General features: G+C 44.3%; 1 protein-coding gene across 4 annotated transcripts in view; it reads left to right on the forward strand.

The window, feature by feature from the left end:
- AP2B1 (adaptor related protein complex 2 subunit beta 1) overlaps positions 1-14,608 on the forward strand; it is a 78,819-nt gene that overhangs the window by 18,644 nt on the left and 45,567 nt on the right. For all 4 annotated transcript variants that reach the window (XM_083875469.1, XM_083875468.1, XM_083875471.1 and 1 more), the window contains exons 6-9: positions 5,058-5,248; positions 7,370-7,591; positions 8,534-8,654; positions 10,745-10,840. In XM_083875469.1, coding sequence (XP_083731595.1) covers positions 5,058-5,248; positions 7,370-7,591; positions 8,534-8,654; positions 10,745-10,840 — 630 coding nt within the window. The remainder of the gene's footprint in view (positions 1-5,057; positions 5,249-7,369; positions 7,592-8,533; positions 8,655-10,744; positions 10,841-14,608) is intronic.

The following is a 14,608-nucleotide window of genomic DNA, read 5'->3' on the forward strand; positions in this document are numbered from 1 at the left end:
ACCTCTGCAGCTTCCCGAGAGGTCGGGTCTGGTCTCTGTGGCTGTAGAGGGAGTTTGTCTGGAGGTGGATTTAAAACTGTTGGGTTCTTGTTAAAGCTCTGATGTAGCTCTTAACTGCAGAAGTTTGGGCTTGTTTTTGTTGTTGGTTTGTTGTTGGTTTTTTTTTTTTTCTTAATAAGAGCCTGGGAGATTTTAGTTATCCTCATCCCAAGCTTCTCCAAGAGCCTAAATTTTTATTGGGAAATTCCAGGCAAAAGGAGGTTTATTGTCATTCGGCTCATCCCTGCTCCAAAGGGATGTTGCTGTGGCTGCATTTGAATAATCTCATCGTGTACCCAGGGTGAATTGATTTACATCAGCAAGCCAGGGACCTGTTATTGTTATTAATTATTATTAATTCTTCAATCTGCTCTGCATTTTTATTTTCTGGGGGATTTTTAGACAGATCATTTGGTAGCTCTTAGTTTAAAGTTGGTGTTCTTAATTGTGAGTCAAATGAGGCATTTTGCAGTGGAGTTAACTTGGAATTTCAAGCTTTAAAAGCTTTTTCCTGTTCATTAGCTGGTTAGGCTTACATATCTGTGGCTACTGGGTTGACTTCCAATTTTTTCTTTATTTTTGAGAACTCAAGACTACACCAGCTGTTAGTTTTATGTACTTTAAGTCTGCTTCTTCCAATCTATGGGATAAATCATACAACTGATTGGTTTCTCATCAGAGTAAACGTGGGGCATGTTTTAAAAAGCAGAGAATACTTCGTTTGCTAAAGGAACTTAGGGGATTTTTTTTCCATCATCCTTTCTAATTCCTTGGAATTGAATAGAACTTGGATATAGAAAATAGAAACTTGTTGAATTCCTTGGTCCTACAACATTTGTAAAGCTTTAGCTTACTTTTATGTCCCCCAGCAATTCCATCGTCTTTTATTTTAAGGAGAAAATAACTTGTAACTTATCAGTTTCTTTTTGTTATATAATGTAGTTGGACTTCATGATGTTGTGTTGCTGTGTTAAGGAAGAAGTGTCAACAGAGCTGAAGACTTAAGGTTCAGCTTTGATGTTGCAGGTTTTTGATTTTTTTGGCCAAAAACCATCTTTCTAAATATTTCCAGTAGCACTTCCATGATGTTGTGGTTTGAAAGCAAAACGAGTGAGAGGCTCCAAGTCAGAAATACAATTTAATAAGAAGAAAGGTAAAAATAAAATAAAATAAATGCAATAACACAAAAAGCACTGACAGAGTCAGAACACAGCCTGAGCAGGGTGGTGGGAGCAGTCCAGGTGAGGGGCTCTTCCTGAAGCAGTGATCCCACAGAAAGGTCTGGGAGCTCTGCTCCTCTGGGAATCCAGTGGGTCAGGGCTGCTTGTCCTGTCCCAAATCCCAGATTCTCTCCAGGTGGGAATGCTTGGCTCCTCCCCCTGGGCGGAGCATCTCCCAATGGGATGAGGAGTCGTGCAGTGGCTCCTTGATGGCCCATTAAACAGAGAGAGCTCCTGGAGGGAGTTCCCTGTGAGTCCTGGGCAAGGCATTGATGGGCCATGAGCAGAAGACAGCCCTACACTAGAGCACTGCCCCACTTGGTTTCAACAGTTCATGAAGATGGTGATAGAATAAATACTTTGTGTACATCCTACACTACAACCCAGGACACATGAGTGCCAAAGCACACACTGGATTAGCAGGTGGTGTAACACAGGAATTAGTATTGAATGGGTCTTTATGGACTTTTTTCCATACCTGAGTGATAACTCTTAGTGGGGGATGCCTCAGTCCTTGACCTGCCCTCTCACTTGGTGGGAGCAGTTGGCAGAGCAGGAGTTGTGTGCTGGAATTGTGCAGTGCTGGCTGGTGCTCTGCGTGTTCCTGTTCCTGACTGAGGCAGTGGCAGTGCCAGGGAAGAGGTGAGCCTGTGTGCTCCAGCCAGTGTTTGTGTTGGACTGTTTCCTGAGAGCTGCTTGCCTTTCAGCTGTGCTGAAAAGCCTTGAAGATGCTGATTGTTTTTGTTGGCATAGCACAACACCATAACACATCAATATGTTCAGTGCAAATCGCCAGCAAGTCCTTTTTTGTAATAAATATTGCTTAAAGTTTGAATTTATTTCCCCACCCTTTCCCTGATCCCCTTTTGCTTTATTTATCTCCTTGTCACTGTGGTGCTGAGGTGGGAGGTGAGGACCAGCCTTAATTGGGGACTGTAGATTGTAGATCCCAGCTCCTCTGAGGGATGAGCAGCCACCAGATGTTTGACAACCCCTCCCAGTCCTTTTTCCAACACTCAAGGAGACCACAGCTCATGTTCCTAAGTCCATCTGGCCTTCTGCTGCTTCCTCATGGATGCTTTGAATGGAATTATGAGTGGATTGCCGTGTGGTGTCCCATCCTCAGCTTTGAGCATTTGCATTTCCTGAGATCCCGAGAGCAAAAAGCTCATTCACAGTTTGGTCTCTGGGTTGGAGCTGCTGCTCTCCACCCATGGGAACAGCATTTCTGTGCATCCTTTGCCTGTGGCAAACACAGGGATAGACTCCATGGACCCTGCAAGGAAGGAAACATAACCACAGCTGCTTTAACTTGTCCTTGCCCCAGGGTTTAGGATATCCTGGGAGTGTCCAAAACCATCTGAATGTGGTACTTGAGGACATCATTTAGTGGTGGGCTTGGCAGTACTGGGTTAATGGCTGGACTCAATGATTTTGGAGTTCTTCTCCAGTCTCAGTTCTAGTCTAAAATTCTCTATTAGTTACTAATTTATCAAATGCTGCAACAAAGTACCTGGCAGTGTGAGTGCTTTTGCCAGACCTCCTGTCCCTCAGTACAACTGACAGGTCCCATTCTCCGATGCTTTGGCTCTGTAAATTTTTTTGTCAATTCAACATTTTTTTCCCAAAGTAGTTTCATTTTATAAGTGCTTTTTAATAAGGACTTTGAACTTTCCAGTGGCTTTTGTGATTTGTCTTCACTGGTAAACTTCAAAAATATAATGATATTAAAAATCTTTTACTTCAGTTTTATGCTGTGTCACATTAACCATTCAGGAATTAGGCAAATTAAATAATGAGGAGAATAAGTAGCCTATCTTAATAAGTTCCTCATTAAAACAGTAGAAGACGACAGCAGCACTGATTACTAATGATTTTGGTGACAGAAGACTCATTCAACTAATGAAATTCATAAAATCTTGGATCAAAATCCTATCTCTGACCTCTAGGTGTGAAATGCAGAACAATCAACATTACTGAGCCTGTGCAATGACTTTGGAATATATTGGTTTAATGACAAGCAGGGATGGGAACAAGGCAGGGAAAGTTCTGGTTGTGCTGTTCTTGTTTTCATTGTACTGCATCAAAAGCATCTTTAGTCATCCAAACAATCAGATGATTTTAGATAAGATGTTTCTTTGCCTTAATCTCATAGAAAATAACACTATAAATCTTCATTTGAGCAGGTATTCACTGGGAGTTGGGCTGGACACGATGTCCATTGTAAAATGTCCTGAAAATGCCTTTTCATAGGGGATTTCAGTTTTGTGTGTCAAACAAATCCCTTTTCCTGTTAGTTAAACAAATAAGACTTTAGTCTCATCTGCAAATTTAATATTTTGTCTCTGTATTCTTCAACTCTTCTATTTAAAAAATTATCTTCCTGTGGAATCTGTTGGAATAGCTGTTGAATTTGAGTATGGAACTAAGAATTAGAAATTTATGCTGCACTCCCACTTCTGTTTGTGTCAAGCTGGGCCCTGGACCTCCTTTCATCTGTGCTTAGAAAAGAGAAGACCTTATATAGTCCTAAATGCAACAAGGATATTTTCAGGGATATTGTGCTGGAGTGCTTGCTTTACCACGGCTCCATGAAGCAAAAGGATGTTCTGGAGACTTAAATTGAAATATGGATTATGAAAAATTTAGCAGGAGTTGCCCATTTTAGGGAAATTGTTTGTTTGCTCTCAAACTGTGTGTGACCTGCCAGTGCTGCTGCAGAGCTGGAGGCTGCCAGGCACCTGCCAGCTCATTTCTGGATCACTGTTAAGCCATGTGCCATGGGGAAATTGGGCAAGAGGCGCACATTCCTGAGTAAATAGGGCAGCTGGAGCTTTGGGCACCTTGACTGTAAAGCTGAGCATCCCCTGGAGCTGGGGGAGGGTGTGGAGCCTGCAGGGAGGCAGGGTGGTGGTGTTCCCTGTAGGTGCCATCTCCAGCTCCTTCCACAGCAAAGTCTCTTGTGGTGTCCCTGTTCCTCCCAGTGACGCTTTGGGCTCTGCAGGTTGGTTGTGAGGTTGTGCTGCCAGAAGGCTGATTCCAGAAGGCTCAGATTGTGGGAGTCCAGGGCACAGGGAAAACTCCTCAAATTGCCTTGGGGGGTCCAGGCCCCTGGCTGGGACCCCAGGAAAGCATTGCCTTTGACCCTAATCCATGCAAATAACTACCAACACTTATGGATGAAATGAGAAGAACAAAAATTTAAATTAGATAGTAGTTTAGTTTGTCACAGGGTGAAAATTTGTAGTTTTGGGTTTTTAGAATCAAAGTAGATAGAGGCAAGATGGAGAATTTTGGCTGGTGTCTGAAGTTCTTCTACTCCATCTTCTGCTATGACGGTGATACAAAGACATTGGTAGAATGTGGGCGATGTAAAAATTTGCGTGTCTAGAATTGGTAATAATTATTGGTACAAAATTGTAAATTTAGTATGTTTTAAGAGTGAATTAGATTGGAAATCTTTTAAGAGACCTTGGATGCCAGGTCTCGTGCTCTTGGCAGCAGTGTCTCTCAGTATGGTAAGCCTGGTGTTGGGCAGTGCACTAACCTTCAGATAAGAAATTCAATAACCACCTTTCAAGACCGAGCTGCAAGTTCCACTTTTCTTTCAAACTCTGGCACAGGACTTTGAAAAGGAAAAAAACCCTAATTAGAGGGATCTTGGACTCGAAACACAAGATCAGATAACTGATGTGGCAGCTGACAGACCTGCAGTTTGCTCCCTGCGTGTACCCAGCCCTGGATCAGTCCCTGCCAAACCCCTCATGCTCTGCTGACAAGGAGCTCTTCTCCCCCCAGGTGGTGGCGAATGCTGTGGCTGCCCTGTCGGAGATCAGTGAGTCCCACCCCAACAGCAACCTGCTGGATCTGAACCCTCAGAACATCAACAAGCTGCTGACAGCTTTAAACGAGTGCACAGAATGGGGGCAGATCTTCATCCTGGATTGTCTGTCCAACTACAACCCCAAGGATGACCGGGAAGCTCAGAGGTGTGTTGGCTTTTTGGGGGCACTTGGGGGTTGCTGGGGGTGTTGCAGCTCTGAAAGGATTTCTGATGACAGGGCACTGTGGCAGCACAAATAAGATTTGATAAACTAGATTTAAAAGCAAAGCTACTTTTGGCCCTTTCCCTCTGCAGAACCGTTTTCTCTGTTTATCTTTTTATAACTTTTTTTTTCTGGTTCTTGTGGGAACTGGCACTACTAAGAAGGGATCAGCCCAAGTCCAAACTATTAACAGTGGAAGCACTGTTTGGAGGATTTTCTGGTTTAAAGCAGAACTTTTCCTATTTGGTTTTGCTGCTTTGAGAGGCAAGAAGCCTTTATAGGTTTGTAGGTTTCCAAAGTACTACAGGTGTGAGACTGGAATATTTTCCAACTGAAAACTAGTCTGTGATATCATAGAAGTGAAAATAAAGGTAAGAAATTATTTTTCTTATTGCTCCAAATTCACTTTTGTGCTTTTACTTTCAAGTGCAATGACTAAACCTAAATAGGAAGACTTTAGAGTTTGGGTAGTGGGCTGTTAGTTTGTGCACTTCAAGCCTCTTCCTTATCTGTGTCCAGAATCACAAAAAGCCAGATTGTGTTCCCAAGAAAACAAGGATTCAGCCAGAAAAGTAACTTGGAACAGGGAGACTCTGAAATTATGTATTTAATGCAGCTTATGCAGGGATGGAGGGGGAGGAAGGATCACAAGCCCACGTGCAAAATCCAGGCCAGGCCAATTGGAATTTGAAGCGTTTCTTCATTGACTTTTTTTTTTTTTGAGGTACAAAATGCACTGTTTCTAAGAAGCCTGCCAGTAGTCTTGCTGGTTTTTGGGTGGTTTTTTTTTTGTTGTTGTTGTTGTTGGGGTTTGTTTGTTTGTTGTTTGTTGTTGTTGTTGTTGTTTTGTGTGGGGGGGTTGTGGATTTTTTTGGTTGTTTTTGTTTTTGTGGTTTGTTTTTGTGGTTTTTTGGTGGTTTGGGTTTCTTTTGTGTGTGGGGGTTTTTTTTTGTGGGTTTTTTTGGTTTGGTTGGTTTTTTTTCCCCCTTGTGTTCTGTTTCTGTGCCAGAAACAGCTCTTAATGAGTGCTAGAAACCTGCAGAGATCTCCAGGGTGTGAGACTGGTGTTATCCCAGCTCTGTCAGTGACCACTGGTCTCAACACCTGTGAACATGTCCCAGTTCCTCAGCTGCAGTTCCTCTGAAGAATGGTTTATCCAACTGCGTGGGCAGGAGCTCCTTTTGCTCCTTTGTGTGGGGTTTATCTCCTGAAGCCTGCCTTACTTCAGACAGCACTGGGAAAGGCTGGTGTCACTCCCCTGTGCATGGGGAAACTGAGGCACAGAGAGAGAGAGAGGAAGCAGCTGGGACATTGCAGGTGGCCTTAGGCAGAGGCAGCCATGACTTGGATTTCTCTGCTCTTCCCTGAGCTGTGCTGCTTCCCTTCCAGCATGACTGAAAGCAAATCTTGCAGGGAAAGAAACTTCAGGAGGCACAGATGGGAATAAGATTGTTCTGGGTTAGCAATATGCAGGAGGGAGTGGGAAGAAACTTGACAGATGCTGTAAGAAAGATCATATGAACCCAAACTTCCTTTCTTTTTGGGATGGGCTGTTTAGGATGCTGTTTGATTACAGGATCCATTATGGCAAGTGGTGAAGCTGAGATTCGGGAGGATATTTAGGTCACTCTTTCCTTGTGTGTTCAGAGGAACAGAAATCTTTTTTTGTTGAGATGACAGCAACCCCCTAAGCAAGCCAGAAGCATGTATCACCTCTGAGTGCTTATATGGAGGCTAAAGTGTTTTTCCAGTAGCTGTTTTTGTTAAAGTTATGTTTGTAAGTGACAGACGAGATCACACAAATAGAGAATACCACCAGGAAAAAGCAGGAAGTGTGGAATTGTTCCTGAGCTGATTGTGACAGGAGAGAAACTTGAAACTGTCAGAGAAGTCCCTGTTTGCTTCCTGCCGCATTCAGGAAAACAGGACTTTGCTCACTCGTGAACAAAACCGAATCCAAGCAGGGTCTGAGAAGCTCTCTTCAGCTATGTGCCATCTTCTACATTTAGTTGTGAAATATTTGGGCATCCTGAAATCCACTTTAACCCTTTCTTGTGTCCCCAGCATCTGTGAGCGGGTGACCCCCCGGCTGTCTCACGCCAACTCGGCAGTGGTGCTGTCAGCAGTGAAGGTCCTGATGAAGTTCCTGGAGCTCCTTCCCAAAGACTCTGACTATTACAACATGCTGCTGAAAAAACTTGCCCCTCCTCTGGTGACTCTACTGTCTGGAGAGCCTGAAGTTCAGTATGTTGCTCTGAGGAACATCAACTTGATTGTGCAGAAGAGGTAAAGGCTCAAGGGGGTGTTATTCCTGTGTTGTCAAAGGCCATCTGGTTATCTCAAACCTCCAGATATTGCCACATGCACAGAATTTCTTTTAATCCAGGCTCAGATCTCTTGAGAGCCAGGTTAAACAGTCTCATGACTCTGGTAGCCTGAACTCATGTCCTTTACAGCATACTTGTGATACCAGCTTCATGCAGTATTTCTTTACTTGCCTCTCTTCACCTTCTCTTTATGAGTAATCAGAATTGCTTTCTATAAATCAGAATGGCAAACAGGAAGAGTTCATAATGACCTGCAGGATCTCACTGTGCCTGTGTTCCTCTGTTCAGCACAGAACCACCAAGCTGGTGACATCTTGGTGTACAGTGGGTTGGGGTTTTTCCCAGAAGTTTGCTCCAGCATTTGTGTTTTATTGCTGCTGATCCTTGCTGGAAAGGTGAAATAGCTTGGATAGCACTTTGTGATTATATTAGGGCAGTAACTCTGTGCACTGGCATCTTGCAAGTGAAAGTGGAAATGTATTTGTAGGTTTTGTGTTGAGATAAGGATGTTATTCTTTTACTGAAAATATTGTTGTTTGCTGCCTGTCATGGTTGGTTCAGCAGCTCAAATACAGGAAGCAGAGATGTGGCCGTAGAAAGACTTGAATGATGAATTTTTGTATCTAAATAATCTTTCTATCCATACTTCTTGCTTCAAATTGGTGTTTTCACATCCTAGGCATAAAATCAGAGTCAGAGAATGGTTTGGGTTGAAAGGGACCTTAAAGATCATCCAGTTCCAACCTCCTCTGCAGGTTCCACCTTCCAAATCACTGAGAGCTCTGTCCAGCCTGGTCTCAAACACTTCCAGGATGGGGAGTGGATTTCTAAAGAAAACTTTTGTTACGATAGTTTGGGCTTTTTACCACTCTTGAGTGACACAAGATTATGTTCCCTGCAGGCCTGAAATCCTGAAGCAGGAGATCAAAGTGTTCTTTGTGAAGTACAACGACCCCATCTATGTCAAACTGGAGAAACTGGACATCATGATCCGCCTGGCCTCCCAAGCAAACATTGCCCAGGTCAGCTGTGGGCCACACTCCTGCTGTGCTCTGGGAGGGGAAAACCCTCCTTGCTCCTTGTGGTGAGGTGTTTGCAGCTACTCCTGGAGTTATCCTGCCTTTTAGGCATCCCTGTGCCTGCTGGAGTGCTCCATGCAGCTCTTTAAGGGGAGGTGGTGGAGTTTCCCCCATCATTTAAATGTTAATAGCGTGACCCGTGAGGTGGATAATAGCATGACCCGTGAGGTGGATCTTGTTTCACAGATGACAATTCCAGGAGGAGAACTCATGGCTCCTGTCAAATGAGTCACTGCCAGTGCTGAGGTTGGAATGAGAGGCTTGTTTCAAGTGAGAGGGGTGTGCCTGTAAGGGAGGCATTCAGAAAGGCCAAACATTATTGAAGTGTGAATTTCAAGTCGGTAAAATTGTTAAAATGCTTGCACAGGCACTCTTCAGAGCTAAAAAAATCCTGCTTTTGCTTCCAAAGTGGAACTAGCATGAAGCTGAACTGAGTTGATATCTGCTTTACAGTGTAGATTCTTCTTGTATTTGATGTTGGTTTAATGCAGATCCCTTCCTTGGAGGAGGTGTTCTCGAGTGCCTCCCTGGCCATGAGGCTAACACTAATGCAGAATGATTAATGCCTCTGGTTAGTGCTATTATTGTCCTATCCTAATTGTCACAGAGCAATTTCATTTAATGTGACATTTTGAAGCAGCTCCTTCAGCTCTCTTCTGATGGTTTTTGGAACTGAGCAAGGTAATTCATGCCCTTTTTGTGCTGGGGGCATGGAAAATATTTTAAAAATCAGTTTCTGTGAGAAGATACTCAGAATTTTCTGTGTACTTTTGGTAGGCTCCACACCAATTTGAAATTATAATGTTCCAATAATATGGGCTGTTTGCATGAAAGGCAGTGGTGTCTGGAGGGCAGTCTGAGATCTGCAGACTAATGAATGAATCTCTCCTGCTTCTGAGAAGGCATTCATAAAACAACACAAGCTTTAGCAGGAATATGTCCTGGAAGGAGGCCTGAGAGCAGCTTCCAGCCACATCCTCCTGTGCTGCTGGTGAAGATTGTCCATCCCTGTGCCCATCCAGGACCAAGGCACAGGAATGGTTCCAGCCCTGGCCTCGGGCAGTGTTTGGGAAGCATCAGCTGCTAAAGGCAGGTGCTCCAAGTGCAACATAGATCATCCAAGGAAATAAGAAAACTTCAAAACACAGATGTCCTGTCTCCTCCTTGCAGATTTATCTGTCTGCAGTCTGGCCCTTCATAGCCTCTTTATCTTGTCATTCTTCTGAGCAATTTGCTTGGATGAGAGATTTTTCAAAGGACTGTCTGGCTTTGTGCTGCTCCCCTCTCCCTCACCATCTATTTGTGACATCACAATTAAATCCCTGATGTCGTGTTTGGCATGAGAAACTGAAATAAATTGAGCTTTTGAGGGAATATAAATTACATGTGGTCTTTTCTTGAAATAATTTTTTTGTAAGCTAAGTGATTTAAGACAAAGCTTTTTACTTAAAAGTCTGTAAGATCCCAGCAGATCCCGAGTTTAGCCCTTCATCGGTTTCCGTTAGCAAAAACACTGAGACAAAATAATAAATCTTCATTTTACAAGGGGAAGTATCTTCATGCTGTTATTAATCTGTGTATAGATGTTCCAGAGTGTCCTCAGATCTCCTCTTTGGATTCACCAGGGATCCAAAGGTTCACCTCAGCACAGAAAAGAAGAGATCAAAATCAGTTGTTGCCGAGAGCTTTGCATGCAGCAAATGTCTTTTCAGTGTAGGAAGGAATAGAAACCTTTAAGTTTGGCAGGGCTGTTTTTTCCCCAGCTCTTGTTCAGGAGAATTGAAAATAATGAAGAGCAGGCCACCTTTTGATTTTGTTCACCTACACCAAGTGTAACCCACACCAGTTTGGATTACACACCAGTGTAACCAAACCAGTGGGCTCCGGACAGTGAGGCTGAGTTTGGCTGGGTGTGTGTGGTAGCTGTGACAGAATATATTGCTTGTCTTCTGGTGTCCAAGCAGCATCACGTGTGAGGGTGGGCTGTTTTCTGAGTGTCCCCATGGGCTGACATTGGTTTGGTGTCCCCACAGGTCCTGGCAGAGCTCAAGGAATACGCCACCGAGGTGGACGTGGACTTTGTGCGCAAGGCCGTGCGAGCCATCGGCCGCTGTGCCATCAAGGTGGAGGCAAGTATCTCATCCTGGAGCTTCCCTGTCTTCAGAAACAGTGATGGGCTTTGCCACCTCATTTCCATGTTGCTGGGATTTCAGTGGTGGCCTTCAAGTGGCCTGGCTACATCCTGGTTCTGGACAGAGCACCACTGAACAGGGTGTGAGCTGTAGGACATCACAGGAGGGTGGAGTGTTCCTCTCATCTTGCAGGCAGAGCAGGGCAGGTCATTCATCCTTGATGGAATATCTTACTGCTTTTGCTTTAGTGGAACAATGACTATTACCCATCCAACTCCTTTAACAGCTGTGGCCTGACCTTTTGAAGGGGGGGGAAGAGGAAGAGTTTGTATGGAGAAACTCAGTATTATGAAGCATTCTGTGTCATCCCTGCCCTCCATTTCAGCAGAACAGAACACAGAGGCAGAGAATTGCAGAGATTTGGGGCACTTAAATGCAATTTATACAAAGAGAGTGACTCTCTTTACGTAAATCCATATAACTTGTGGCTTCATTTGGAGTGTGCTCTCCTTTGCCTCAGTGCTTATGCAAACAAGTTCCCAGGAACCTCTGCAGTTATCCAAAACAAGTCTGAGATGTCCTCTGCCAGTGGAACATCCACCTAAAGTGCTCATAATAGAATATTGTTTTTTTAGGGATGTCTCTGTTAATTTCCCTGTAAGTGAATGTGAAGCGCCTGTCAGGAGCTCAGAAACGCTGTGAAGAGAGAGAAGATTTATGCTGTGGTGTTGGTACTTTTCAGCAAACTGATGACTGAGTGCAAAATGTCACGTAAAGTGCTCTAATTTCAGCTGAGCTCATTTAGCTTTTGCTCAAGTGTGTTCCCATGAGCATTGCCTGACAGCAGATTTAAATAATAACCTAATCATGCCTGGCTTAGTGTGGTGTCAGTGCACAGGATTCTCTTGTTTCAGCTAAACTACTGCAAGCCTGTGCACAGAGGACACCAGCTTCTGTCCTCTGGAAAGAATCTACTGCCCTTTTGTGCAGCTCTCCCTTCCTCCAGCTCTCAAAGGTTTGTCACTGCCAGGGGCTTTCTTTGAAGTGTGGCCCCATGGAAGAGGGGCTGCTACTTCTGTTTCATGTCTGCAGTTCAAAATACCAGAGCACTCCTTCCATGCTGCATTCAGGCAGGAGCTTGTCTGGATGGAGCAGTGACAGTAAACCTCAGAAAATCCCCCTGAGCATGGAAAAAGCCTACAGAGAAGTTTAATAGGAGCTGGTGACAGCCCTTTTTGTAGCAGTGCTGTGCTGGGGGGCGGTGGGAATTTGTTTTATTTCTCAACAGGAACTTTCTCACTAGGATTTGGCCCTGTGTCTGTGCTAGTTGCACGTGGAGGGTGGTGTACTCCTGCAGCATCAAGGTGTTTTTAGAAGTTTTTACCCTTTTCTGTCCTCATCCCTCACATTTTTCCCCATCCCTGATACCACAAGAGTCATATTTGATAAGCCAAGGATGCTTTGATAAGCAAAAGATGATAAGCTAATAATGCCTCAGTGACCCTCTAATTGTAATTGTGTCTCTCATTAGTAAATTTAACCTTGATTTTTAGCACTGCTCCATTGAAGATGCTGCTGGTACGGAGGAGGTCTGTTTCCTGCTCTGACAAGAACCAGATTTAAAGAGGGCAAATATAGAACAATTCATGACAGTGTCCTCATCCCTAGGTTAATCCCTGTCCCCACTGCATCTGTGTTTACTAAAGGCTGTTTACACTGTGAGTTATGAGTAATGGGAGGGCATCCTCATACCCATCAGTGTGCAAGTTCCCAAAGCTCAGAAATCTGCTTTTTGACACAGGACACAGCCAGTGGGAGCTGCTGATGAATGAGGATTCACAGAGCACCTCAGCTCTGCCTTCAGGGATCCTACCTTTTGTCTAATTGTCACTCCTAGGAGAGTGAGACAGAAATAAATTTGTCTGCTGAGAGGTGCAGCACAAAGTAGATGTGGTGTTCCCTTTGCTCCTAGTGCTGGTTTGGGATATGGAACCAACACCCACACTGAGTAACAGGATTTTGCCCAAGCTTGAGCAGTCCCATTGTTTTGGGAGATGTCAGAACATCATCATTTTGCATGGATAGGGCTGGGTTATTGATAGCTGAGCTTAGAGTTAGCTTGGCTTTATCTACAGCAAACTCTGGTGTAGCTACACTTGTCTGCCTTGTGAATTGGTTTGCTCCAGTGACAGCATCACAAGAAACCATCATGCTGTGCTCTGATTTTAAGGAAAACAAGCACTACTCCTGTGGGAAAAGGAAATGAAGTGGATGCAGTAAAGACAAGGATTCCTTTGGAGCAAAGGAGAAGCAGAAGGAGCCATCTTACAGGGATATTTGTCTCGTTTCCAGGAGACACTGCCAGCAGGCTGGTTCTTAGAAATCATTGGGGCTTATGGCTGTGTGATATGTGCTACTTCAGTAATCTTGTGGGCTTTCATTTGGTTTCTGCAGAAAAACAAAGCAATTTTGACTTTGGTTGCTTGTCCTTCCTCGCTCCAACTTGAAAGCTGTTCGAGTTGGGACACTCTTTCATCAGTTTGCAGAGCTCTGCTGTCCCCAAGGATGTCCACCTTCAAACAGCAGTGTGTTTACAAGAGATGGGGTGAGCTGAGATTGGGTTGGTTAGAGGAACTGCTCTTATGGGCATGCGCCCACCACTGCTCAGTTTCCAAGGGACTCTTTGGCTAAAAATCATTGCTGTGTATTTCAAAGTGAATGTCGTGCTTTTCCTGGAAAAAAAAATCATGCTTCAGAGTGTCTAAAGAAAAGAAAACTAAACTTTAATTTGCTTTTCCTTGAATTGTACAGCTCTTAAAGCTCTGTTAGTTGTAGGCTCTGGCAGGGCTGCACTGCTGGTTGCCAGCAGTGACTGGTGCTGTAGATTCTATAGAATGGGTATGGGACAGATTTACCCCCATCAGATCACTTGCTAAAATATCAGATGGAAGTTTTTCAGATGAAGAGGTGAAATTGGGAGCTCTGAAGCATCTCTCTTGCAAGGACTTTGAGCAGGGCTCCCACTGTGAGCCAGGTCAGTGTGTGGAGCCAGGTTCATGGTCAGTCCCCATGAAGTGGAATTGTCTTCCAGGTCACAGCCTCAAATCCCTTCTGGAGCAGAAGGGATCAGAGCAGGACATGGTCAGGTTACCATTCACTGCCCCTGTAGTGCCATAGTACCCATAATGCTGAGGGAGAGGTATCATAAAAAAATATTACACCAATCACCCATTTTTGTGTGATGCCTCTCCTCACTCTAACACCAATTGTATTGGAATGTTTTTCTGTTTGGTGTGAATTTCAGGGAAGAGTCTTAGGACTTACTGCCAGTTTGCAAAGACAGAGCAAGTGCTGGTTTGTGGTGTCTCCTCCCTTGGCTGATCCTCATGTCTGTGCTGACAAGCCCTGTGTGAGATATCCATGAAGGCAGGAAATTGCCAGAAGGTTTTTAGTCTCTGACCCAAATTCGTGAGGTTTGTCCTTGAGATTTTTGCCCATTCTCACAGAACCGACTCCTGTGACTAAAATGCCATTTCACTCCTCCTCCTCCTGCCCAGCCTTTAAGTGCTCTGTAAGTCGAGGGAGCTGTTAACTCACTGGAATTGAAAAATCCACCTACATTGCTGTTGTTTGTGCCCTACAGTGTTTGTCTCCAGCCCGAATCCTTTATGAGTGTTCCGAAGGCGACTGCCTCGGCAGTGTCGGGAGCAGTCTGCTTCTCACATTAATCACCAGCTGTGTAATGAGGCTTCATGTGTGCTCTGC

Source organism: Zosterops lateralis (genome assembly GCF_965231275.1).
Source record: "Zosterops lateralis genome assembly, chromosome: 19".
Taxonomy (NCBI): domain Eukaryota; kingdom Metazoa; phylum Chordata; class Aves; order Passeriformes; family Zosteropidae; genus Zosterops; species Zosterops lateralis.